A 27,632-nucleotide genomic window follows, 5' to 3' on the forward strand; every position below is an offset into this window, starting at 1 on the left:
AAAAGAGACTTTTACATTTAGTGCGGGGCTAGAAGTTTTTGCATAGGGTGTTATTTACTGAATGCAGATCAGACCCTGGCCATAAACATTCTGGGGGTACTAGCATCCTTTGGTAGAAGGAGCAGTTCTTGGTAAGGATAAACATTAACTTTTCCTGAGCACCTGATATATGCAAGGCAGTATTCCAAGTGTTTTATCTGTTAATTCATTTAATCTCCATCATACCTGTTTGCCATAGGTACTATTAGTCCAATTTTACAGATAGAGAAACTGAGACACAAGCAGGTCAAGCAACTTACCCAAGATCATGCAGTCAGTAAGTGAATGAGCAGGGATTCAAACCACTGATGCACATTCCAGAATGGATGTCTTAACCTCCTGCATACTGCTTCTCTCCTTGCCCAGAACTCCACTTCTCTAGGCATCCATACCATCTCCTGCCTCAGTGGTTCAGTTCTGAAAAAAATGCAAAAGGCCTGTAACATATATAAGTGGCCTCCAGGAGCTCTGCGAGTAGGATGGGATCCTTAAGGAACCCAAATATGAGTTTCCCTAATACAAAATCTGTGGGCTTCTCAGAAGGGTCCTCCTACAAACCTTGATCTCATGAAAGGCACATAAAGAGTTTTGTAGTATGTAAGTTTATTATCTCAGGCATGACTGTATAAAACATATTGGCTTAGGGGCACCTGGGTGGCTCAGTCGGTTGAGCATCTGACTTCGGCTCAGGTCATAATCTCATGGTTTGTGAGTTCGAGCCCTGCATTGGGCTCTGTGCTGACAGCTTGGAGCCTGGAGTCTGCTTCGGATTCTGTGTCTCCTTCTCTCTCTGCCCCTTTCCCACTCATGCTCTGTCTCTCTCTGTCTCTCAAAAATGAATAAATGTTAAAAAAAAAAACGTAAAATAAAAAACATATTGGCTTAAACTGTACCTGTGAGTCCATGGAGCTAGTGATAGCTCTAATGGTCAATCCTAAATGTCCTTGGCCATGTCACCACTAACTGAGACGTTTCATGACGTTTTCTGAGTATCTCAGTACTTTTAGTCTAGTAATTATCCAGATTGTATATTTACTGAAACATCTGTAGATGTTTCTGTAAAAGTTTCTGTAGAGGTAAAAGTTTCTTTAAAAGTTTAGAACGTTTTACAGACCATTTTGCATTCCCTAATCTCTTCAACAAAGATTTATTCAAGAATCTGCTCTAACCCACGCCCATTCTAGGCTGTGGATACAGTGTCTCCAATCATGTGACACGTTATTCAAGATGTGCTAGGTTATGGTGCAATAAGGAACAACCCTTTAAATCTCAGTGGGTTAAAACAGTAAGATTTCTCCTTAGTGCTACATTTTCATTGAGGCTCATCTGAGGTCCTCATTCCAGCATGCAGGACAAGCTGCTGATGGATAGATTCTAGGTGTTGCCAACCATGTGGCAGAGAGAAAGAGACAGTGTGTTGAAGGGGACCCCAAGTCCAAACCACCAAGTGCCGGAAGCGGAAGAAGCCCTGACCAGAGCAGACAAAAGCCCCGTCCATAGGGACACTTCCATTTTAGTGAGAAGAATCAGAAAATAGACAATAAAGAAAAGAAATAAGCAAGATGTTAAATTGACAGGCTGGACAGAAATAAATCACCTGAAGAGATGGCCAGTTGTTGATGGGGAGATTTGATTTAGATACAGTGATCTGGGAGGGGGCTCCCTGAGGAAGTGACATTTAAACTGAAATCTAGGGGCGCCTGGGTGGCGCAGTCGGTTAAGCGTCCGACTTCAGCCAGGTCACGATCTCACGGTCCGGGAGTTCGAGCCCCGCGTCAGGCTCTGGGCTGTTGGCTCAGAGCCTGGAGCCTGTTTCCGATTCTGTGTCTCCCTCTCTCTGCTCCTCCCCCGTTCATGCTCTGTCTCTCTCTGTCCCAAAAATAAATAAACGTTGAAAAAATAAATAAATAAATAAATAAACTGAAATCTAAAGGATGAAAAGGAGGCAGCACAGGATGAGCTCAGGGCAAGTTTTCCAAGTCAGAAGAAACAGCAAAGGCCAGTAGAAAAGAATTCTGATGTTGGAGAACAGAAAGAAGGCTAGTGTGGGGGTGACTGGGTGTCTCAGTTGAACATCCGATTTCAGCTCAGGTCATAATCTCATGGTTCATGAGTTCGAGCCCACGTTGGGCTCCCTGCTGTCAGCACAGAGCTCGCTTCAGATCCTCTGTCCCCCCCTCTCTCTACCCCTCCCCCACTTTTGCACGGTCTGTCAAAAATAAAACATTAAAAAAAATAGTTTAAGAGGAAGAAAGAAAGGGAGGGAGGAAGAGAGAGATGAAGGAAGGAAGGAAGGAAGGAAGGAAGGAAGGAAGGAAGGAGGCTAGTGTGGCTTGGAACTCCTGGAGATGAGGGGCAGAAGTCCCGTTGTGCAGAGAGCCTTGCTAGCCACGGTAAGGAGATGGGGTCTGAATCCATGCATCTTGGACACCAGCTGAGGGCTCTTAGCCCAGGCAACGACATAATCTTATGTAAATTTTTACAAGATCACCCTACAGAAATAACAAGTAGTTCAAAACACGTGACTATTTATGGAACACGTTCTCTGCCCCCGGGGCACAGGCAGGAGCTTTGAGGGCTACAGAGGAAGACAGGGTCCTGTCCTCAAGACCTTATTTCCTGATTGGAGAGGTAGAGCTTTTTAACATTTTCTTTAATCTTGGTAATAAAATTACTGTAAAATACTTGGTGGTTGGAACAGTGTAGCAATTGTGTGTATGACTCTTCTGAAAATCACAGATCCGTATCCCTATGTGTATATGAACTTTAAAGAGGAGAACTGACCAGAGTATTCTGGGAAGCATCCGCTTGTCATAGACATGAAAGTTCTGCTCTACACTTAGCCTCTGACCACGAGTGCTGTTGCCTCAGGGCAGATTCCCTTAAGATCCTTTTAGCAACAAGCAACTTTTCTCAACTTGCTCTTGAGCCATTTTCTTCAACTCATTGCTAACCTTGTAATTGACACCCCACAGGCGTTTCTAGGCCTTGTCTGGAAAACGGGTTGTTAAAATGTAAATCTGCCTAAATCCTTGAACAAATCTCTTCCAGTTGATGAAAGTAAAGATTTTTTACTTACTCAAGCTGAAGCATTAATTTACATATTTGGAATTAAAATCAAAATTAGGCTATTTTCAATAAGACTGGGCAGAACGCAGATGGAGTTGTAATTTAAAAAGAGAAATGTTGTACATGCCGAAAACACTCAGTAGATGAGCTAAAATGGCTTGGTTTTTTTTTTCAGTTGTGCCATGTGTCAGATGACACAGCTAATGGGGCTCAACAATTTACATAAAGTATACATACTGCTGTTTCCCTTTCTTTCATTCCTTCATTCTTTCATACTTCTCTGGAAGGCACTCCTTTATTGTCCTTTGGGATTGGGCCCTAATCCTAGACTTTCTTGTGACCCTCCTAAAAAAGCAAATGATGAGAAGGATTGTAAGTAGAAACCAAATGGAATATGGACCCCTTGAGTCATGCTTCTCATTGATACCTGAATCCTCTAGGAATGTAGGTTCTGATTCAGCAGAACTGGGTTGATATAAATTTCTCCAAGACTGAGTGGCTTAGAGCAACAAACATCAGTTATCTTCTCATTTCTGTGAGTTGGGAATTGAGGAACAGGTTAGCTGGGTGGCTCTGGCTCAGGATCTTCCATAAAGTTGCATACAAGATAAAAGCCAGGAGGGGGGCAGTCATCTAAAGACCCAACCAGGGTTGGAGGATCTATTTCCAAGATGCTCATTTACATGGCTGTTTGGCAAGCGGCCTCAGTTTCTCACTGTGTGAACCTGTCCCTTGGCTGTTTGAGTGTCCCCTATTACCCGTCAGCTAGCTTTCCTCAGAGCAAGAGATCCATGAGAGAGAGCAAGGAAGAAAGCACAATGCTTTTTATGGCCTAGTGTCAAAAGTCAGGCACTGTCATTCCTACCATATTCTGCTTATTACATGTAAGTTACTAAGTCCAATGGCACACACACACACACAAAAAGGAGAATTAAGCTCCACTCTTTGAAGGGAAGAGTGTCAAAGAATTTGTGGACATGTTTTAAACCACCACAGGTAAAGCCTGTTCCCAGCTGATACAGGTGCTGGTCCTGAGACCATACGTTGAGTAGAGGGTATTAGAAAGGACCAGCCAGTGAGATTTTATTCTCATGATGCTTCCTTTCTGGTACTGTAATCTACCTTCTGAATAGGTCACCCCTCAGACAGATGACTGTCTAAATTATTCTCTCTCTCCCTCTCTCTCTCATCTAATTAAATGTAAACCCTGTCAACACAAATTAATAACCACAAGAAAAACTAAATTTTTAAGTGTCCGCTCTTTCACCCAAAATCACATTAAAAGCCAATAGGACATATTTTGAGCAAACATCGAGGGTTAGGGGCGAGAGTTTTGTCAGCCATTCCTCAACTTAACTAGAATAAAGACCAGAAACAGACTACCTGCCATTTTCTTCATGAACTTTAGTTGACTCTCTTCCTCCAATACATGCATCTACAGCCACCCACTGAAGCTCTAACTGCCAATCTAACTACACCTGTATACATTACGCTCTCTCCCCAAAGATTTCCTCTTCTTTGTGCTATTTTTATTCTCTCATTAAAAATGATGATATCTATTTTAAATATGGTAAGATTAATTTTCCCGAGATTTCTCATTTTTTGCATATTAGTCATTGTTGTTCCTGGCATCATTCCTTGTCAGATGTGGTGACAATAAATCCATGCGCAATCAATTAGCCGTAAGAGGCTTTCTTCTGGTTCTATATTTTATCCTAATAGTTCCTGAAACTTAGTTTTAGTAAACTCTTAGTTGTTCAGCATGATAAAAGGATTAAGAAATTCCTATCAGTCAATAATGTAGAAATTAAAAAGTTATTGTATGTACCATTAATGATTTAAAATTTTCTAGGGCTCCTGGGTGGCTCAGTCCGTTAAGTGTCCGACTCTTGGTTTTGTCTCAGTTCACACAATTCGTGGGTTCAATCCCCACATCGGGCTCTGTATTGATGATGCAGAGCCTACTTGGATTCTCTCTCTCCCTCTCTCTCTGTGCCCCTCCCCCACTCATGCACATGTGTGTATGCATTCTCTCTCAAAATAAGTAAACTTTAAAACTTTCCAAAAAGGTTAAGGTATTACAAAATTAGTATAACAAATACAACTTTACCAAACATAATTTCTATGAATACCCAGAAAGTACTTGGGTATCCCCCATCATAATTATAAATATGCAGTCTAAGGAACAGTTATGGGATAGACAATTAGATAGATGCAGGAAAGCCATCTGCCCTTTCCATCAATAGCAATAGATGGATAGATGGATGGATGGATAGATAGATAGATAGATAGATAGATAGATAGATACCCTGTTGATTCCTTCCATTTCATCATTAGCAATTTTTTTTTTTGCATCCAACCTTACCCTTTCCCCATGTCCTCTTTTAAAATAGAAAAGTTTCCAGAAGAGGTAGCAGGGGCAGCACATGTCGTCCGTAACTTTAATGAGCAGGTCCATAAATCATGTCACTTTGGCAACAGGTGAAGGGGTGTTGGGTAGATGGAGTGGGTGAACAGGGGAAGGGTGACCCAGAAAGGAAGACAGAACTAACATTGGAGGGGAGTGAATTTTCTGCTTTGCTATTTAGTAAATGACTTCATTTCAGCTTCAGTAACTAAAGTCTGACAAAGTATAAAGTGCCAGTAAAAGGATCTTTCTGTTGAATAGAATTTCAGATTGGGCCATGCTTACTTACTGTCTGTGCTTCGGCAGAAAAAAAACACTACTTGATTTTGTGCCGAGGAGATTGAGATATTTCTTCTGAGTGTATAATAATGATATGAGACTTGGTAATGTTCAGGACAGAATCTAAAATTCAAATGCATGATCTGGAGTGGATTTTTACAACCCCCTTACCAACCTACTCATCACTCATACAGAGCTGAGTAGTCTTTTAAAAAGCTTATGGTTTTGTTTTTTGGGGTTTTTTCTCTCTATTTCCTGGGAGTTGGTGCATTAGAAACTGTCAAGGAATTGATGAGCCTTCAGGTCTACTAATTCATTCCTTGGAAGTTAAATGAATGTGCGCTCGTTCTATGAGATGCAATTTGAAGTTTCTGCTGCAGTCTTGCCATTTAAAAAATACTGTTCCTTGCCTTTTTTGCCCTGGGAAAGCTGTCCAAGTAACTGGATTTATGTCTTTTAACTCAGGGCTTGTTGTTCAGTATTCAAATGACAATGGCATACTCTGGCATTTGCTTCGAGAGTTGGACTTCATGTCATTTCTGGAACCACAGATCATTTCCATTGACCTGCCACGGGAGGCGAAGACCTCCGCTACAGCTTTTCGATGGTGGCAACCCCAACACGGCAAGTTACTACTCACCCCACCCTTCCTGGTAGCATTGAGAGCACACAGTTAAAGCTGCATTGTGCTATATGCTTCTTAATTTGCTTTCAGTTTCTAGACAATATGATTTAAAATCACAATCATAAAGGTATTCATATTGCTCTGTAATAAACCTTCTCTAACTGCCTTTATTCATCTGATTGCAGGCAAGCATTCAGCCCAGTGGGCCTTGGATGATGTCCTTATAGGAATGAATGACAGCTCTCAAACTGGGTTTCAGGACAAATTTGATGGCTCCATAGATTTGCAAGCCAGCTGGTACCGAATACAAGGAGGTCAAGTCGGCATTGACTGTCTCTCTATGGATACTGCTCTGATATTCACTGAAAACATAGGTATATATTTTCACCAGATAAGGGGAGAATATTTAATTAACTAGAGGACTAAATGAACTAAAACCCAAGAGGAGCCTGTCTAATTCAAAACTGTGTACATAACTGCCTGTGCTGGGGGAGACCCTTGGGGACAAAAGGAGTTGGATTGACCTCTACTACATCTCAGTGCATTCAATGGCAGCCTGCGTTAGAACTGTCCTTCATGTGTGATCTAAGGCTTCTTGAAAGCAGAGCAAAACATCTCTATCTGAAGACATTCCCATGTTTCATAATTTGCAGAATTGCAGATGTAAGACTCTTCAAGGTGGTAACGCTTTTCAAATTAGCAGCCTGCCATATGTCCAAGTCTAGGCTAACCCAAATAACAACAGTTAATTGGGAGATAAAAAGTCACTTCAGATAAGACATGGTTTTCATTTGCTATTGAAAGTGTTCATTACAAGCACAGATGCCAAATAAGCAAAGAGAGAACGATTATGTGCTACCATTAAACTCTTCCTTTTTTGTAGGAAAACCTCGTTATGCTGAGACCTGGGACTTCCACGTGTCAGCATCGACCTTCTTGCAGTTTGAAATGAGCATGGGGTGTAGCAAGCCCTTCAGCGACGCCCACAGCGTGCAGCTCCAGTATTCTCTAAACAATGGCAGGGACTGGCATCTCGTCACTGAAGAGTGTGTTCCTCCAACCATTGGCTGTCTGCACTACACAGAAAGTTCCGTTTACACCTCAGAAAGATTCCAGAACTGGAAGCGAATCACTGTCTACCTTCCCCTCGCCACCATGTGAGAATTGTTGTTTGGCTTCATGTCAGAACTTTAGATTCCTGTCACCTAATTTGAAAATAATTGCAATTCTACTTGGCAATTCTATTACTCTCTCATGATAATTGTGCGTGGGGTATGCCGGGGGAGGAAAAACAAGTAAAGGTACAAGGTGCTATGGGTTGAGATTTTTTTTTTTTTTTAAATGTAGTGAATGAGTTCCGAAAGTTTTACAGGTCTCAACTTTTCCTTGGGAACATGAAGCCTGCCCACCAGATTGACTTGTAAAAATGGGTTCTGTGCTGCTGTAAAAATAAGTGTCTACCCAATAGCCCCAGAGTGATACTTGTTCACGTCAAGCAGTATGTAAAGTCACATACATATGGAAGAGTACCCTTAGTTTCTTTCTTTTCATTCTCAATACCACAGTAGGAATAAAAAATTGGTTCCTTTGGAACACTCTTATGTTTTTTATCTTTCTTCCCCTCCCTGGCATATTTCAGATCACTGTCAGGAGTTGTATGAGGGCTTACAGCAGGCTTCCACTTTGGGGGTTTAGGCATTTGGGTGATTTGGGGATCTTTCTAGGAACCAATGTGCACTGTGGTGGCTGGTTAGAGATTGTGCCATCCTGGGACTGCTTCCCTTGGATTCCTGCCTCTCCCCACCACTACTACATTCTGAATGACAGGCAAGTTGGCCTCTGCAAGCTGCATTTGCCAGCTTCCTGCATCGGCTGGCTTCCTGATAGATGTAATGGCAGACACTGGCAGGATAATCAGAGCAGAAAGAGAGATAAACCAGGACATTCCTCCCCCTTCTCTTTCTGTGTCAAGTGCATCTTGGCCAACTTCAGTGGCTCCAGCTCCCTGGAGATAGCCCTCCATGTAACCCTGGCCTCTGGGCACCAGCAACCATGTCTGCTCCCTCTGCCCCTCCAGCTTGGACTGGTAGTGGCCTCCTGACTTTGCTCAACTCTGGTTTCCTCACCCACCCCTGTTGGCTTCTCAGCTCTGGCACTAACTATGTCTCCAGTTCCTTGTGTTAAATTCTGTCTATATCAAATACTTATAGTGGTTTCCATTTAGCTGATTCAATTCTGATTCAGAGATGCACAACCAAGTGGAGGAAAAAAATGCAGGAAACCAAAGGATTTCATTGTTTAACCTAAAATGGTTTCCTCTGGACCCTCAGAGCTTTAGCAAGTGCTTATCTGTAACTCATTTATTCACTTTATTTTTATTCCACAAACATTTATTGAATATCTGTTATGTTTTAGAACACTGAGGCAGAATGAATAAGTCTACGCCAGGATCCAAATATATTATTTAGGATAACATACATCTAAGCAGTTGTTTATGATATAAAATGGTGACCATGATAATAGGGATTTTATTGAAACACAGTGGGGTACTACCTAAGTGAGTTTTGGGGGAGTTGAGAGAGATTCCTGGAGGAGCCAGTGTGTGAACTGAATAAGCGAGTAGAGCTTGTCCAGGTGAAAAGGGTTCGTGGAAAGGCATTTATGCTTTGTAAGCCAAAACAAAATCCCAAATACCAGAAAAAGCTTGAGCTGATGGGGAAATTCAAGGATTCGGTATTGCTGGAGTATAATTATGAGGCAAGAAACGGGGAAAGATAAGACAAGGGAAGAGGTCAGATGATGAAGGGGCCACGTATATGGGCCTAAGCCAGTTGGCCTTAACATTGTTCAAGCCACCATGCTGGCAGCCATGTTGCATTGAGGGAGTACTTGTGTAGGGGAAACAATAGCCCTTAAAATGTTACTATTGAAATTGTTCTTCAAGTAGACTGTGTTCCACATTCCAAACAACTAACAAAATTCTGTGCGATCTGTTCCTAAATGAGGGTCTGTGACTGCTGTTTGTTAAAGCTGCATATCTTTCTAGATAAGGTGATCTTCTGACAGTCTATTCCAAGTTGCATATTGCAAATATAAAAGAAAATATGGGAACGCCTCACATCATTCTCACCCTCAACTTTAGGGAGCTAGAACCCCAGGCACCAAAATGGAGGCAAAACATCCACGGGGCTTCCATTTTAGTGTCTCAGAAACCGTTTAGGGACAGTAGAACAGGGATCTCAAGGCAAGAACTTTATGAGATTCCAACTTTTCTCATGTGTATCATCTTTCATCTCTTTTCCCATCCTGAACGACAGTAAATGCCTGAAAGCAAAAATCAAAATCGGACACGCTGTTCGAACACAGAATAAATCGATAGTTTGAAATAACTTTCCCGTCCCAGGTGCATTCAGAGACACTTGCATGGAAGAAAGGGTGAAATATTTAAAAAACACATTTTCTTCTACTCTCTTGCTGGTGGGTTCAGCAGGCAAGGGCACCCAGTACTTGGTATGAGAAGGGAGTATTTTGAAGTAAAGGAAATTGGAATGGGGAGGAGGGCTCTTCAAAGTGAAAGGAGAGTTAAAATAAATGTTCTCCTACTGTCAGGGTTGCTTGTCGAACCAAGTGTGTTTTCTTTGGTTAGATCTCCCAGGACCCGGTTCAGGTGGATTCAGTCCAACTACACCATGGGGGCAGACTCCTGGGCTATTGACAATGTTGTGCTGGCTTCAGGGTGCCCCTGGATGTGCTCAGGAAGAGGGATTTGCGATGCTGGACGCTGTGTGTAAGTCAATAAAACTGGCAGTTTCTTTCTTTACCCTGCAAAAATAAAAATGGCTTTTGAACTCATGACAAAGAATGCCTTTCCACCACTCCTTTTTTTTCTTAGGTGTGACCGGGGCTTTGGGGGAGCCTACTGTGTGCCCATGGTCCCCCTGCCCTCGATTCTTAAGGATGATTTCAACGGAAACCTACATCCCGACCTTTGGCCTGAAGTGTATGGTGCGGAGAGGGGGAATCTGAATGGCGAAACCATCAAATCTGGAACATCACTCATCTTTAAAGGGGTTAGATAAGATTCTGCTCCTCTACACTGCTACCAGAATTCCTTCCTCACACACTGCTCCACACAAATGCATTCCTGAATCTTCTCAGATGATGCATAATTTTATACCTAGCTGTTGTCTGCTAGCCCGGACCATGTTTCCTCCTCTGTTCAGCACAGTCATTCTTTAGGATTAATTAGGCATAAAATCTTTCCTCTACTTTGATAATCAGACCTCCGTTACTTTCTGCTGGAATTATACACACACACACACACACACACACACACACACACACAAATTATGCATATGCAGTTTCTAGAATCTTGACTTCTAGAATGTAGCGGTTTATGTGGTGTTGAATATATAACTTGCAGAATTGTAGAAACTGATTTTATAAAAGGTCTTTGCCATTTCCTTTCTTTTTTCCTCCTGTTAATGGAGCCCTTTCATGACTTCAAGAAAGCCAAACTTGTGAGTCAAGTGACCTAGCATTCTCGGACATTGTTAGTATGTTTTTGTATTTCAACCTAGATGTCTGGTGAGAGAGACGTTAAGCAATTATGTGAAGCACTGTACCGGTTGGCACATCTTCCTGTGTGAATATATGCTTTATTGCATCTCCTAGCATGGGGAAATCGGCTGATCTAGATGTGCAAATGAAATCTTTAACAATAATCTGCATGGGTTTCTGTACAACCCTAATGATGAACACCTAATACTTAGAAAATTGGACACTCTGGAACTTTTTCAATTATAGCTGATAGATACTGCTTATCACCCTTGTTTGAATCCTGAACTCTTTTCAAGCTTGGATGAGAGAGAAAAAAACCCTTAGGGGTTTGAGAGATTTATAAGTCCCTAAGAGCTATGAGAGGCCAAAGAAATGGAGGTGGAACCCTTCAGGATGGAAACTACTGGTTTTTCTGTGTGTGCGTGCGTGCATGTTTGTGTGTTTTCAGTCTTGTCTGAGGCATTAGCTCTCATGACCACTGGCTCACTTCCCATCTGTTTGCAACAGGGACAAGACCAAAAAAGTGGAAGCCCTGAGACTTTTCATGATTTAAATATCTTTACCTGATAAATTTTTAAGTAATGGAATTAACCTGGTCCCTAGATCCTATAAAGGAGGAAGACACACGGTGTTTTCTATTTTCCCTTTAGCCATCCAAATGCAAGAGCAGCCAAGCATTATACGTGTTAGACATATTATCTATCAGCCCTGCAAGATGGAGAGAGGGCTCAGCATGTGCCATTCAGTAGCCTGCAGTTTGACCTAGAAAGGCATTCTTTCGTAAAAAAGGAAATGATAGTACCTCTTTAATGTTTATAGATTCAGTAGCACTATCAGCTATTCAAATAGCTTGTTGGATACCAAAGAACTCCCACATTTAGCCCAAATGGATTAATGAATCCAGAAAAAGGATGAGAAAAGAAACCTATCTATGGGAGCTAGAATATACACAGGAGCAGGGCCTACAAGTTCCATCATGTAATTAATATCAAGGGCCAAACTATAAGCCGATACTGCAAACGTGAAACATACTTTCATGTAGGTCATGCCCACTTTCTACACAGTCTTTCCTACAAGATACAATGTGAAATGGTCGTTTTATGGCTAATCTGTATTTGCCCACAGGAACCACTTTATCCTTAAATTCCATAATCAAGGGAGCAGAGTCATCATATTCTTCTAACTTACTGTTAGTGAGGGATCTTTATTAGCTGGATCTATTAACTACCCACCTCAGAGCTTTTTCATGGCAAGTTGAAGAAGTCACCATTCCTCATAACCTCCACCTCTACATGGCACCAAGCTGTAAGACCCTTCAAGGCTTTGTGCTTATCAGAGTATGAGGGAGAGAGGAGAGACAGACATGAAGAATAGGCATTGATTAGATGCCACAGACTGATCAGAGCAGTGAGTTATTAGGATAAAAGAAAAACGAAGATTGGGAATAGAAGGATTTTCAAATGCAACCTTCAATCCTAGAAGCTTGCATCTATGCATTATAAAGTTCGGGGATACGTATGCATGCGGTTACTTTTTCATTACAGTATTAAATCATTCTCAAATTCTAAATTTAGCATTATCTGGCTTTCTTCTCCCCACAGCCAAAGATGACTTAATAAACCAAACACTAGTGTCCCATAAAGGGTGGAAGATAAGTTTCACAGTCTGACATATCTGGGTTTGAATTCTACCACTACTGCTTTTAAACTGTACAATCTTGAGCAAGTTACTTTCTCTGAGTACCAGTTTCCTTCTGTGCATCAGAAAGATAATAATTTCTTGCCCTTACAAGTTTATGTGTTTTAAAGAAGTGTCTATTTTAGAACCCAGCATGTTATAGACATTCAGTAATATGGTTGCCATGACAAAATTAGTTCTATTTAAAATTTTTCAGTTGTTGAGCGTTGTGCTTTCTAGTAAATATTAAGAAAAAGAGGAAGAGTTTACTTTCTCTAGCTAAAATTACATTGGGTGTTTGTTAGTTGATAATTAAGAAATCCAGTGTCCATTCAGTATCACATAGCCCTATGTCGCCAAAGAGTCACTTCATTCAGAAGTCATAACCAAGTAAGAAACTAAATAGTAATGCCTATTTGTACCTTAGGACATATGCATAGAGAAATTCTGTTTTCCTGGCTGTCACTGCAGTGCTTTAAACACACGGAGAAAACAAGCTATGGAGCTGTCAATCCCAGGCAACCAGAAATAGTTAATTAGCAGAAAAAATTACCAAAGCTAATGTGATCGCTTTCTTTCTTCTTTGGCTTCTCTGCATGAACAGTTACAGCCGAAGCATGGGGACTTGCTTAGTTATGCCTTATTTAACTTGACCAACTGGAGGGTGTTGTGTCAGCCTGAATGAGAGCCTCCCAGGGCTGTCAGCATGCACAAAGGAGTAGTAAGTTCCTGAGACTCCTTGGAACACTGTAAAAGTTACCTATTAATTCCCAACTTCCAGCAGGCTCACTTGGCAGAGAATTTCCGTCTGATTCCTCATTACTCCTCTCATGGCATGCTGTGGTCAAAGGAGGCAACTTTTTTAAAAAGGCCTGTAGATATGTAATGCTATCATTTTTGCACTGCTTTTCATAAAAGTCACAGCAAAGCGTGGTTTAGAGTTGAGACAATGAAATTGTGTTATGCAATCATAGGACATGAGAGCCTCAAGAAAGGGAAAATCATCAATTTTTCCTTTTGAACTGGACCAAACATTGCTTCTTGATCATTACTTATATGTATCTATTACTTAGTTAATACAAGTTAAGTGTTTAAAAGTCAAAGGAAAATAATTTTGCAGATGAAATAAAGTTGCTTAACATATATGTTGTTGTTTTCAGGAAGGACTGAGGATGTTTATTTCAAGAGATCTCGACTGTACCAATACTATGTATGTCCAGTTTTCACTTAGGTTTATAGCAAAAGGTAAGCTATTTCTATGGGTAGAATTCATTATTTCCCTTCAGAAGAACTCCCTCTTACCTTGCACAATTACTCCCCCACAAAGAAAAAATGGATTTGAGGCCCATAGATTCTCTTACATGGAAGAACTAACATAAACTTGAGTAAATAAACATTCACAAATGCGCTTCTATAATCTAAGTTCATCTTAATATAAGGGTAAGGTAACTACTGATTTTGCAATAATTTTATATAGGTGTAGTAAGTAATCATGCTAGTTCTATGGTAAATTTATCATCATGTCCCTGAGTCTTTTTTCCACCACCACTTCCTAGGTGTAAGGATTTTATGTTTTAAAATTTTAACTTATGGAAATTTTGGATTTTCTTTGACAGATGTGAACCCAAAAGAGACAGCTCTTTGCCACTATGACCTTTCATATTAACTAAACCATTTTCTCGACAAATAATGCCATTTGGATATAATAAACTTTCAAGTTGATTTTTGCTTGTATCCTAAGATTTAAACATTTGACCTTTTGTAAAATTGCGATGCCTGTAGAATCAAAATTTTCTTATGTAATATTTCCTAACTGAAATATAGAAAGAAATGTGTTCATATCTGAGAAAGAGAGAGATACTGTCATGTGAAAATCTAAGATCTGGTGTGCATTTTGAGATACATTCATACAGAAAGCCCCACCTGTCATAGCTTTAAGCTGCCTCCCAAGCATTTGGACTATAAAGCCTCTATGCAAATACAGGTCAGCTTATGCATCAATGCCCGAAGAATAGTCTCTTAGAACATACCACTTCCCCATTTTTATCACAATATGTTTTATGCCTGTGGTATCTTCTTTTTAGGTACCCCAGAGAGGTCTCACTCTATTCTATTACAATTCTCCATCAATGGGGGAATCACTTGGCTCCTAATGGATGAATTTTACTTCCCTCAAACAACAAACATACTTTTCATTAATGTCCCCTTGCCATATACTGCCCAAACCAACGCTACAAGATTCAGACTCTGGCAGCCTTATAATAATGGTAAGAATGCCCATGTTCTCCTATGATCAAAACTGACTGTGACCTTTTAACGTGTGTTTCTAAGATGTGGAGGGAGTGTTTGTCAACTGAGTGGTTTAGTTGTCCGTAACACACATTTTGCATGCTTCCCTTTTGAGGCGTCTCAATGAATATTTAACTTTATATATCTTTATCACCTCTTTGTACTTGACTCATAAGTTCTCTTGCTAATGTAAATATAGCAAAAGCCTCTTACAGAGCTAAGGTTTTTAAAAAATAATTCAGCATTATCATTAGCCACTTATCAACTATAACTACATTCTTGCTAAATTCACTTAGGAATACATAGTTCTTCTGAATGTGGCATTTCAGTAGTGAGATAGAACAACATTGTAGCAAAATACCATGACAAAAACAGAGGGACTTACACCAAGCAGATAGTGGCTTAGATAAAATATTCTTATCACATACACTCGCTTCAGTGATAAGTTAAAGTGAATGTATAATTTAATAGCATTTTCAAATGGTTACAGAAAATGATTTTACAAATTTGTAATGTTTTATTGGTTCCAATATTTCTATTAACTGCTGATTATAAAGGACCAGACTCTACCAAATCATGCATATAATGGCCTGAGTAAGCATGGAGATATCACATTAAGCAGATTCTTTGCAGAGGTAACACAGAAATGGATAAGAAAACTGTACTGCTGTCTCTAAAATTTAACCTGAATATTTACTTTATAACTCATAAACCAAAGAAAAATGTAACTTATTATGAACAGTAAAAATAATCTTTTAAAATCACCAAATAAAAGTGGAAAGAAAGAAAGAAAGAAAGAAAGAAAGAAAGAAAGAAAGAAAGAAAGAAAAGAAAAAGAAAAAAATGTGGGAGTTTCACAGTCCAAAGGATCATTGTCTTCATGGTATGATTAGAATGCTTACCTGATTATTATTTTTATTTTTTAAATATTTTCAAGTTAGTTAACATACAGTGTAGTCTTGGCTTCAGGAATAGAACCCAGTGATTCATCTCTTAAGTGTGACACCCACTGCTCATCCTGAAAAGTGCCTTCCTTAATGCTTGTCACCCATTTAAGCCACCCCCTCCAACCTGCCCCTCCAGCAACCTTCAGTTTGTTCTCTGTATTTAAGTCTCTCATTACCTGATTTTTCTTCACTGTTTTCACCAAATGCTTCCAAAACAAGAAAAGAGAAGACTACTTGAATTAGAACAGTGATAGATTTAGAGAGACACATGTGACTTCATTTAAAAATACAGGCTCCTATTTCTAGATTCTTTGTTTTTATGGATTTTTTAAACTTTTTATTTATTTTTGAGAGACAGAGGGAGACAGAGCATGAGCCAGGAAAGGGCAGAGAGAGAGGGGGACACAGAATCTGAAGCAGGCTGCAGGCTCTGAGCTGTCGGCACAGAGCCCGATGCCGGGCTCAAACTCATGAACTGTGAGATCATGACCTGAGCCGAAGTCGGACGCTTAATTGACTGAGCCACCGAGGTGCCCCTCTAGATGCTTTTATTTTATTTTATTTTATTTTATTTTATTTTATTTTATTTTTAAGAACTGTAGTAAAAGTAAAAATCAGTGAGGAAGCAACCTTGCAGAATCCTGATGTTTCTGGTTGGCATGGTCTTATCTCCTTGTTTCCTTCAGTCCAAACAGTGCTTTGCAAAAGCAGCCTGGGTTTGCCCTTCTTATCTACTCAGTAATTTCTTTAAACACCCAGCCTATGCTTCTGAATCAAATTCTATGACAGCCTAAGTAGTGATTTTACTGGTTTTCTGTACATTCCCATGTCACTTCAAATAAACATAAAACTTTTGAAAAGTGTTAAGAAAAAAATGTATATAACACAGGGTATTTTCTTCTTTGTCTTTTTTTTTTTTTAATTTTTATTTGAGAGAGAGCGCACGGAAGAGGGTTGGAAGGAGAGAGGGAATCTCAAGCAGGCTCTACGCTCTGCAGTGCAGAGCCCAACATGGGGCTCGATCCCACAACTCTGGGATCATGACCTGAGCCAAAATCAAGAGGCAGACAATCAACCAGCTGAGCCACATAGGCGCCCCTCTTCTGTGTAGTTTTTAACAATGAAATAAAATTATGCATTAGGCCAATGTTTTAGTGACCACAGTCCTTTGACCTGACCAAAGCATGATGCTAAGTCATGGGTTGACTCTAAAAGCTCATTAGTTGGGGCACTTGAGTGGCTCAGTCAGTTGAGCGACCGACTTTGGCTCAGGTCATGATCTCATAGTTCATGAGTTCAAACCCCACATCGGGCTCACTGCTGTCAGAGCAGAGCCTACTTGGGATTCTCTCTCTCTCCCTCTCTCTCTGCCCCTCCCCTGTTGGCACTCTCTATCTCAAAAATAAGTAAATATTTAAAAAATTAAATAAATAAATAAATAAATAAATAAATAAAATAAAAGGTCATGAGTTTCTCCTTGGATAGACTAGTGTACCTCAGTTTACAATCCACAGGCTTGATCGCCCATCTTCACAGATTTAGATATCTTACAGATTCCACTGAACCGTGAAAACATAACTCAAATCCCATTCTTGGGGGTTGGGCGGGGGGGTTGTTAGCACCACTGTAACTGGAAGGCAGCACACTTTCACAAACTGTTTGTCTCAGCTTCCTGAAATCAGTGAGGCTGTTCCATGCTATGTCAATTTAATATGACTGAAAACTTAATTTTTTCTCCTACTTGAACCACTGTAGGTACACTGTTATATAGTTTCTGTTTCTTTTTCTGGAAGGCCTATATCTAACCTGTTGTCACTGATTGCCTTCTATCCTTTACTTTCTTCCCTTGAGCAAAAATATGTCTCTGATTTGTACCATTGAAAAACCTTTTTTTAACCCAAAAATGCCTTAGGTAAAAAAGAAGAAATCTGGATTGTTGACGACTTCATTATTGATGGGAATAATCTAAACAACCCTCTGATGCTTCTGGATACATTTGACTTTGGACCCAGAGAAGACAATTGGTTTTTCTATCCCGGTGGTAACATTGGTCTTTATTGCCCATATTCTTCGAAAGGAGCCCCGTAAGTCTTTAATTGAGATGCCAAAAATAAAACCACTGCTGTACACAAATCATGATGAACTTTTGCCCTAATGGATTTCTGGTTTTCTTATATAACAGTGAGGAAGATTCAGCTATGGTATTTGTTTCAAATGAAGTTGGTGAGCATTCCATTACCACTCGTGACCTGGATGTGAATGAGAACACCATCATCCAGTTTGAGGTACTTGACTCTGTTCTATCAGAAATGCTTTCAGTTGTATCTTGAACAAAAGCCAGGAAAGCGAAGGAAAATCTCAGATAATTTCATGCATTATAACTTCCCATTTTTGTGCAAGGACCAAAAAAGGTTTTACATCACAATTCATTTTTATTAGCAGAACCAATTGTCCTACTAAGGCTTACTTCTGAATTTTTGTCCTTTATCATAGTCTCCCACCTACTACAATGGGAAGTTGTTGAAATAAATTATTTTAAACATTTTAAAAATGAAAAGAGCCATGCTAATCTTGTGTTATTGTTTTCACGGTTTTTATGTGTTTAAGACCCAGTCAACATAATGACCATTATACCCTGCCAGCACATTTCTATGATGTGTATCATGGTGCCGTGAATTTTAACACCACACTATTTTTATAATTTTTGTGTATTTCATTAATATTCATGGACCCCTTACAATTTTGAGGAGAGCAAATTAATAATGTATAAAAGAAAACTTTTATGTGTTTTGAAGACTTAGATAAAATCAGCAGAAGCAAGGGTGTGCTGTGCCAGCATTCAATATCATTAACTTTCAGAGGTGCTTGTTTCGTAGCTGAGGTCTATATCAGCCTTTGGGAAGACATAAAATAGTGCCTAATTGCATCAACAAAATTGTGAATATTTGTTTTATTTTTTATTTTTTTTCATATGGGTCTTTAAATTTTTTTATATTTTTAATTTTATTTTTTATTTTTTTAAATTTACATCCAAATTAGTTAGCATATAGTGCACCAATGATTTAAGGAGTAGATTCCTTAGTGCCTCTTACCCATTTAGTCCATCCCCCCTCCCACAGCCCCTCCAGTAACCCTCAGTTTGCTCTCCATATGTATGAGTGTCTTCTGTTTTGTCCCCCTCCCTGTTTTTATATTATTTTTGTTTCCCTTCCCTTATGTTCATCTGTTTTGCCTCTTAAAGTCCTCATATGAGTGAAGTCATATGATTTTTGTCTCTCTCTGACTGACTCATTTCACTTAGCATTATACCCTCCAGTTCCATCCACATAGTTGTAAATGGCCAGATTCATTCTTTTTGATTGCCGAGTAATACTCCATTGTATATATATACCACATCTTCTTTATCCATTCATCCATCGATGGACATTAGGGCTCTTTCCACACTTTGGCTATTGTTGATAGTGCTACTATAAACATGGGTGCATGTGTCCCTTTGAAACAGCACAGCTGTATCCCGTGGATAAATGCCTAGTAGTGCAATCGCTGGGTCGTAGGGTAGTTCTATGTTTAGTTTTTTGAGGAAACTCCATGCTGTTTTCCAGAGTGGCTGCACCAGCTTGCATTCCCATTGAATATTTGTTTTAGATTAACTATCTGTAGCCTCTAAATTAGATTTCTCTTTTGCCTCTCAAAAGTTCAGAGACCAAATGATGCCTTCGTGGAGAAATTATTCTGTATCTATTTTAAACTTTGTTTTATTTTCTAATTCTATTTTAAGTTACTTAAATAACTATTATATTTTCTAAATTGATGCTTAAATGTTAATAAAAAGTAGTGCCTGTGGCCCTGTTCTGTTATCAAAAGGATCTAGGTAGAAACAAATGCCTGTAGTTGAAAAGTTTATCAAATGTTGATAGTTTACTCATCAAAAGGCACAAGGAGTAAGTTCAACAACAAAAATTATAAATATATCCAGTTGCTACAACAGCAAGAAAATATTAATCTCAATTGCAAGAGGGGAAAATTTCATAGAAAGAATTATATGCATTTATTTAATTAAGTTTTAGTTTATTCACTTGAAAGCGTGGGAAAAGGAATGAAGTGGTTATTTACCTAATGATTAAGAGGATCTTTCTGAGAAACACTCTCCCTGTGCCAGGGAAATGGTGACAGTAATTATATTTTGTTTTGTTTTAATATTGAATACATATTAAAGTTTCTTCACATGCAAAACTTGGGGGGTTATTTGTAAGGTGTCACAAGAAGGAAAACAGAAGCTCTTCCAGGTCTCCTGGATGGCTCAGTTGGTTGAGCGTCCGACTTCGGCTCAGGTCATGATCTCGCAGTTTGTGAGTTCAAGCCCTGCGTCAGGCTCTGTGCTGTCAGCACAGAGCCTGGAGCCTGCTTCGGATTCCGTGTCTCCCTCTCTCTCTGCCCGTCCCCTGCTCATGCTCTGTCTCTCTCTGTCAAAAATAAACATTTAAAAAAAAATTTTTTTTTAAAAAGAAGCTCTTCCTATTTAGCAGACTGAAAAAATAAATAAATAAACAAACAGCTAGTGGTTAGAAATAAGGAAATGGTCTTTTCATTACGACTTGCTTGGCTTGGCTATGAAAGTAGGCCAGAGGTAAAATTTGGACTCTTTGCCACACTCTGCCTTCCCCACTTCCTAGCTTTTTATAAAATGAGGGAAAATAAAATTTTTATGAGGTCCTTTGAGGTTCTTTATGAAAAAATTATTATTTGAAGGTAATATATGATATTACTCAGTTAGGCAAAACAGAATTTTAGAGTGTTAAATATTTCAACAAGACAGTTCCCAGGAAAATGGACTCTCGAGAAAATAATGAAGTGGTGAATCATTTCAAGGCTTGTTGCTCCGAAGTAATTTGTATGATTTTTTTTCTTCTTCCCCAAGATCAATGTTGGCTGCTCCACTGATAGCTCATCTGCTGATCCGGTCAGACTGGAATTTTCAAGGGACTTTGGGGCGACCTGGCACCTGCTACTCCCCCTGTGCTACCACAGCAGCAGCCACGTCAGCTCCCTGTGCTCCACCGAGCACCACCCGAGCAGTACCTACTACGCGGGGACCACCCAGGGCTGGAGGAGGGAGGTCGTGCACTTCGGGAAGCTGCACCTCTGTGGGTGAGGACACCACACTTTTCTCATTGGACGGTTTTCTCGCTGATGTCATCCTTGACTTGCCACTTTGTCAGGGGCATCTTCCAGCTTACGTTTCTTCCTCATTCTCTGCTTCAGCAGATCACTGGATGTTCAAAACATAGGACACTGAGCTGACACTACTCACTTCTAGTTTGAGGATAGATTTAAAAGAGCGCTCCATGGACTCCACCCTGTAGTGGTTTGTATCCCCATGGGTCTTTATTAGATCACTTAAGAAGCAACAGAAATACGATTCTCTCCTAATGTAATTCTCCCCCCTCCTGCCCCACCTCCCAATATAAATGCAGTTAGAATTTTATGACTTTCAGGGCGCCAGGGTGGCTCAGTCGGTTAAGTGTCTGACTTCAACTCAGGTCATCATTTCACAGTTCACGAGTTCAAGCCCCGCATCAGGCTCTGTGCCAACAGCTGAGCCTGCTTTGGATTCTGTGTCTCCCTCTCTCTGTGCCCATGCCCAGCTTGTGCTCTGTCTCTCTCAAAAATTAATAAACGTTTAAAAAAAAAGAATTTTATGACTTTCAGACATCTACCTGTGTCCCTTGTGTAGGGAGAGGGCACAGCTGGAGGATGGAACCCCACAGAAAATCTAGATGTCTCATTAAAAAAAAAACTGCTCCACTCTCTCCCCCACCCCGCGCCCCAGGCATTTCTGCTTTTTCAACCTCTCTCAGCATTCTTGTTACATATATTTGACTCTTCTGTTGAAAGCTATTTGGAGATAAAGGACTTCAATTCTAATAGAAATGAAATGAAAAAGTATGGTTCAAAATATAAAACTAATAATACAAGTGAACAAAGAGAGGAAGTCAACAAAGCAGGCTGCCTCTGAATTTGTCTTTTCTCTCAGAAGAAAGAACTCATTCTTTCAGGGGATGTCAAGAAAAGAAGAAAGTACTAATATACTTTCAAGATGGAAATAGATTTACATTCCCAATGTGAAACTCAGCGTAATTAGAAGGCTTGGGTCTTCAAGCAAAACTACTAATACCTAGTACTTTTCCAAAAGGGTGAAAGTGAATTTTCACATGTCTGCATTCTCTTTGAACATAAATCCATTTGCTTCTCATCATATCATCAGCATAATTTTTATAATTTGACTGCTAAGGACTTGAATATTTTGTGCTTTCAAGTACATCATTTGGTAATTCTTGCTATTACACCAGGATATTATCCCAATGGAAAATCCCAACTGTTTAAAAAAACAAAAAAAAAAAAAAAAGGCGTTACTAAGCAAAATGTCCTCAAGAAGATAGAGCTAACAGTTCAGCCAGCACAACCAGAAAGCTGCCATTGTGGACGGTGGGAGGATTGTGTGTAGAAGAATAGGGCAGGGAGAAATAGCTCAGGAAAAACTTTTCAGCCAAAATCAGTTGTATTATTTAAGATTATATGTTGCAGGAAATATAAAGAGGCTTACCAAAAAGTAGAAGAGCTTACTGGAAGCATACTGGGGAAGTTGCATGGACCCCACCTAGAAAGTGTGAGGACCTCAGCAAAAGGAGTGTGGACCCCCATTTTTATCATGCTGACTTTACTCTCACTCAGCAAATCACAGTTCTCATGTGCTGGAGCTCTTAATTCCATATTTCTGGGAAAGAAAATCTGAGTCACTCATCTACAGCCAGAAAGCTAAGCTATGGAACAGAAGCCTAGCTGTCAAAACTCCATGTAGTTAGCATAGGCAGAGAAAAGGCCTACTGGCCAATCACACAGACACCTATGACCAAAACCTTAACCGTTATGGTATTGTTGACAGCCCCAAGCTTTCTCTCTCTCTCTCTCTCTCTCTCTTTTTTTTTTAAGTTTGTTATTTTGAGAGAGAGAGCGCGCGCATGCACACAAGTGGAGAAGGGGCAGAGAGAGAAGGAAGAGAGAAAATGCCATGAGAATCTCCTCACTGACAGCATGGAGCCCTATGTGGGGCTCAAACTTATAAACTGTGAGATCATGACCTGAGCCAAAATCAAGAGTTGGACGCTTAACCAACTGAGCCAATCACGCACCCCACCAGGCTTTCTCATTAATGGACCTCTAATTTCCTCCTGTTCTCAGCTAAGAATTGGATTAACTAGGAAACAACCCTGAAGATAAGTTGTAGGCCTTGAGCTAAATTTTTTTAACAACTGAGACTTGTTTCAGCAAGTTCCCACATGGAAATAATCCTCTTTAAAGAAGCATGCAGTAAAGTCACAGGACAGTGCCCCAGTGTCATGGAAATCACCAAACTTACCATTGGTAATGTCCATTGGGCTGTGTTGATGCATAGGGAAATACAATTTGGAAATCTGAGCAAGAGAAATTACAAGGCAATATAATTTGAACAAGAGAAATGTATATATTTTCACCTATTGGTTTGGGGTATCAGTTTAAAATATACCTCCTCCAATTTTAAAGGTACAGAACTTAGACCATCATGCTATTTGTACTCCGTGTCATTTTTATTTCCATAAAAAAAAAGTATATCTGTTGAAGAGGCCTGCCCACTCTCAGAATGGTTTAAACCTACCTTTCAAATTGCCTTCAACCATTTCTTGCAAAGAGAAGATTTTGCCTTCATAGTGTTGTGTAGTCCATGTTTCAGTAAAAGAATTAGCACCCTTCTTAAAACCCACACAGGCATGAATTGCTGGAAGGCAAAAGTTAAATTTTCTCCAACTCAGTGAACCATTCCTTGGTTTGTATTCAACATGGTACATAGTGACAGCACAAGCTAGATGCTAAAATATATATTTATAACCCATATTTAAATGACCCCTTTCTGTGCACCTTACTAGGCACCAGGTACCCAAAAAGTATATGAAATGTTTTCAGGTGCAGAAATGACCATTTTTGCCTCCACATACAGTCCGTTCACATTTGAAGCATGAAGTACTGAGCTTTCATTGAGTTTTGTTCACATCACCTTTGTGTCCTTTTTGTCTAGAGTCTTTTTGTGGTTAAAACTTCCTAATTGCTTTTGCTTTACACACTTTCATAATGAGTCAACCAAAACCCCCATTTAATGAAAGCACTGTTGTATGCTTGCAATTTTAAGTTTACGTTTAAAAAACAGGTCCTTTTGAATACCACTGGCTTGGGAGAACAGACGCTGACATTCATCAGGGAGGGTGGCAGTGAGAAATTTTCAAAATAAGATTTCAGCAGAAGGGAACCACAGTGGAACCAGACCCTTCAGCCCATTTATCATAGTGCTTGCAGTTTCCGTGTCAAGGCAGGTGAACAATAATAAATATCCAACCAAGGTGGTTCATTTGTATTCAGAACATTTGAATAAATAAGAAGTTCAAAAAAATCCGTGTAGGCTTTTGTTCAAAGGAAAACTCTAGCCATTTCCCTCAGCTCAGCAGTCTGAAAGTTCAAAGGGTAGAAAGTGCTTCTTGCCAAGACTAAACTCTGACAAGTATTTTAAAATAAAATGTAATTATGAACTGGCATTTTGGGAGCAGCTCCATATAGTGGGAGTCTTGATATAAACAATGAAATTAGGGTTAAAATTATATGTGGGAACTTGACTCCATCTGCTTTACTATCTGCTAAACTTTAGAAGCCTTATAAATACTTCTAAAATTGACTTCTAATTTCTGTTTCTCCTTATTTAATTCTGAATTTGGTTTCTATGATAACTGGAAATGGGACGAATTCACAGGGTACAAAAATGAGTGTGTATGCCATGTCTGTAGCCATGCCCTCAAAAGCAAACCCGTCTTCTTTGAACTGAGTTTTGTGTATAATGAAATACTAAACTATTTCTCGACTGCTACCTAAATATGTAGGTTATTTCCAAGAAGCTAACTTATCATCAACAATGTGATAGCACAACAATTGTGATAGCACAATTTACTTACAAATAAAAGAGAAAATTATCTTTGATTTAAAAAGAAATTAAGATGGGGCACCTGGGTGGCTCAGTTGGTTAAGCATCTGACTTCAGCTTAGGTCATGATCTCAAGGTTTGTGAGTTCTGGCCCACATTGGGCTTTCTGCGGTCAGCAGAGAGCCTGCTTTGAATCCTCTGTCCCTCTCTCTCTGCCCCTCCCCTGTTCATTCTCTCTCTCTCTCTGCTCCTCTGCTCACTCTCTCTCTCAAAAATAAATAAAGGGGTGCCTGGGTGGCTTAGTCAGTTGAGCGTCTGACTTCGGCTCAGGTCATGATCTTACAGCTTGTGGGTTCGAGACCCACATCGGGCTCTGTGTTGACAGCTCAGAGCCTGGAGCCTACTTCGGGTTTTGTTTCTCCCTCTCTCTCTCTGCCCCTTCCCCACTCACACTCTCTCTCAAAAAATAAAAAAATTTTTTAAAAAATTGTTTAATATATAAATAAACATTTAAAAAAATAAAAAAGAAAATCTTTAAAATAATAATAAAAAAAGTAATAAGAGGCATCTAACCAAACAAATTTGATTTTGTCACTCCTCTCTTTAAAATAATCTTGTGCGGGTACCTGGGTGCCTCAGTCAGTTAAGCATCCAACTATAGCTCAGGTCATGATCTCACAGTTTGTGAGTTCAAGCCCCACATTAGGCTCTGTGCTGACAGCTCAGAGCCTGGAGACTGCTTCAGATTCTGTGTCTCCCTCTCTCCCTGCCCCTCCCCTGCTCGCACTCTGTCTCTTTCTCAAAAATAAATAAACATTTAAAAAATTAAAAATTAAATTAAATAATCTTATGCAGTTCTCTGTTACCAATAGGATAAAATCCAAAAACCTCAGTCTGGCTCTTGAGGCTCTTCACAACAAATGACAAACAACATATAGTGTATATGAAACACTGTACTGGGCACCACAAAAGAGTCAAAGAAGAAAGAGGCATAGGCATTGGCCTCTAGGAGCTCAAAATTAATAGGGGAAATAGGTACACTTTTAAATATCTCCAGCTGGGATAACTATAATAATGGAAATTCTGTCAAAAATATGGCAGAGAGAGAAAGTAAAGGACTAGTTATTTCCCATATGACCCAGCAATTCTATCATTCTACCCAAAAGAATTGAAAACAGGTATTCGAGCAAATGCTTGTACACAAATGTTCATAGAAGCACAGTTCACAATAGTCAAAAGGTAGAAACAAACAGATGTCCATCAGCTGATGAATGGACAAAGAAAGTTGGTATACCCATACAATGGAATATTATTCAGCCATAAAAAGGAATGAAATCTGATACTTGCTACAACCTGGGTGAACTTCAGAAACATTATGCTATAAGAACAAAGCCAGACACTAGAGGTCACATATTGTATGATTTCATTTATGTAAGATATCTAGTATAGGTAAATCCATATGGAGAAAAAGGAGATTAATGGTTGTCAGGAGCTGGGAGTAGGGTGGTATGGACAGTGACTACCGAATAGGCATAGGGTTTCCTTTTGGGGTGATGAAAATGTCTTGGAACTCCATAGAGGTGGTGGTTAGCTCACACTGTGCATGTGCTGTCACCAGGTTATATGCTTAAAATGGCTAATGGTTACTTTTATATTATGTGAATTTTACCTCAGTTTACTAAAAAAAATTAGTTATGCAGAGTGTAGACAGATAGGGTGGAGACAGCTTCACCAAAGAAGTCAATATTGAAAAAGGTGGAAGGTCAGTTGGAATTCGACCCAGTGATAGGATTGGGAAGGGCTTACAGGAAATAGGAACATAATTGGCAAAATCCTGGAGATTGAGGAATAGAGTTTGTGTTCTTGAAATGTCAACTCGTTTTTTCTACTTCTTGATTGTGGTGCAGAGGTGGTAACTGCCCACTGCTCATTGATCAGATGTACTTACTTTGAAAGCGTACTGTTCTGTTCATTCCATTTTAAAAGACTTGTACCTCTTTTCCAGATCTGTGCGTTTCAGATGGTACCAAGGATTTTACCCTGCTGGCTCTCAGCCCGTGACATGGGCCATTGACAATGTCTATATTGGTCCCCAATGTGAAGAGATGTGTAACGGACATGGGAGTTGTATCAATGGAACCAAGTGTATATGTGATCCCGGCTACTCAGGTCCAACTTGTAAAATAAGCACCAAAAATCCTGATTTTCTCAAAGATGATTTTGAAGGTAATCACTTAAAATAAGTTCTATGTAGCTTTGGAAAAGAACTTACATATTAAATGCAGGTAATTAAAAGAAGTGATCATTGAGGCACCTGGGTGGCTCAGTGGGTTAAGCATCCAACTCTTGATCTCAGCTCAGGTCTTGATCTCATGGTTGTGAGTTCAAGCCCTGCATTGGGACCCACACTGGGCATGAAGCCAACTTAAAAACAATAAAAGTAATCATTAAGTTCCACTTTAATATTTCATTATTTATCTTTACAATTGAGACCACCCATGCCTTCAGTTAGTTCTGAAATGTATAAGGTTCTTTTTTTGAAACAATGGTCAGTGAGAATGAACAAGACCATGATTGAGAAAACTAAAGCTATTTTCACCACTTTTTCTATCACATGTAATTTATGATTAATGATAATTTTAGAAAATGTTTCCCATGGGGCGCCTGGGTGGCGCAGTCGGTTAAGCGTCCGACTTCAGCCAGGTCACGATCTCATGGTCCGTGAGTTCGAGCCCCGCG

General features: G+C 39.7%; 1 protein-coding gene across 1 annotated transcript in view; it reads left to right on the forward strand.

Moving 5' to 3' along the window:
• The window catches only part of RELN (reelin), a 535,267-nt gene that overhangs the window by 436,401 nt on the left and 71,234 nt on the right, over positions 1–27,632 (forward strand). The window contains exons 32-42 of the mRNA XM_047850601.1: positions 6,260–6,418; positions 6,605–6,793; positions 7,303–7,576; positions 10,066–10,206; positions 10,312–10,489; positions 13,817–13,901; positions 14,741–14,923; positions 17,805–17,976; positions 18,075–18,177; positions 20,811–21,040; positions 26,899–27,119. Of these exons, the coding sequence (XP_047706557.1) occupies positions 6,260–6,418; positions 6,605–6,793; positions 7,303–7,576; positions 10,066–10,206; positions 10,312–10,489; positions 13,817–13,901; positions 14,741–14,923; positions 17,805–17,976; positions 18,075–18,177; positions 20,811–21,040; positions 26,899–27,119 (1,935 nt within the window). The remainder of the gene's footprint in view (positions 1–6,259; positions 6,419–6,604; positions 6,794–7,302; positions 7,577–10,065; positions 10,207–10,311; positions 10,490–13,816; positions 13,902–14,740; positions 14,924–17,804; positions 17,977–18,074; positions 18,178–20,810; positions 21,041–26,898; positions 27,120–27,632) is intronic.

Source organism: Prionailurus viverrinus, chromosome A2 (assembly GCF_022837055.1).
Source record: "Prionailurus viverrinus isolate Anna chromosome A2, UM_Priviv_1.0, whole genome shotgun sequence".
Taxonomy (NCBI): Eukaryota; Metazoa; Chordata; class Mammalia; order Carnivora; family Felidae; genus Prionailurus; species Prionailurus viverrinus.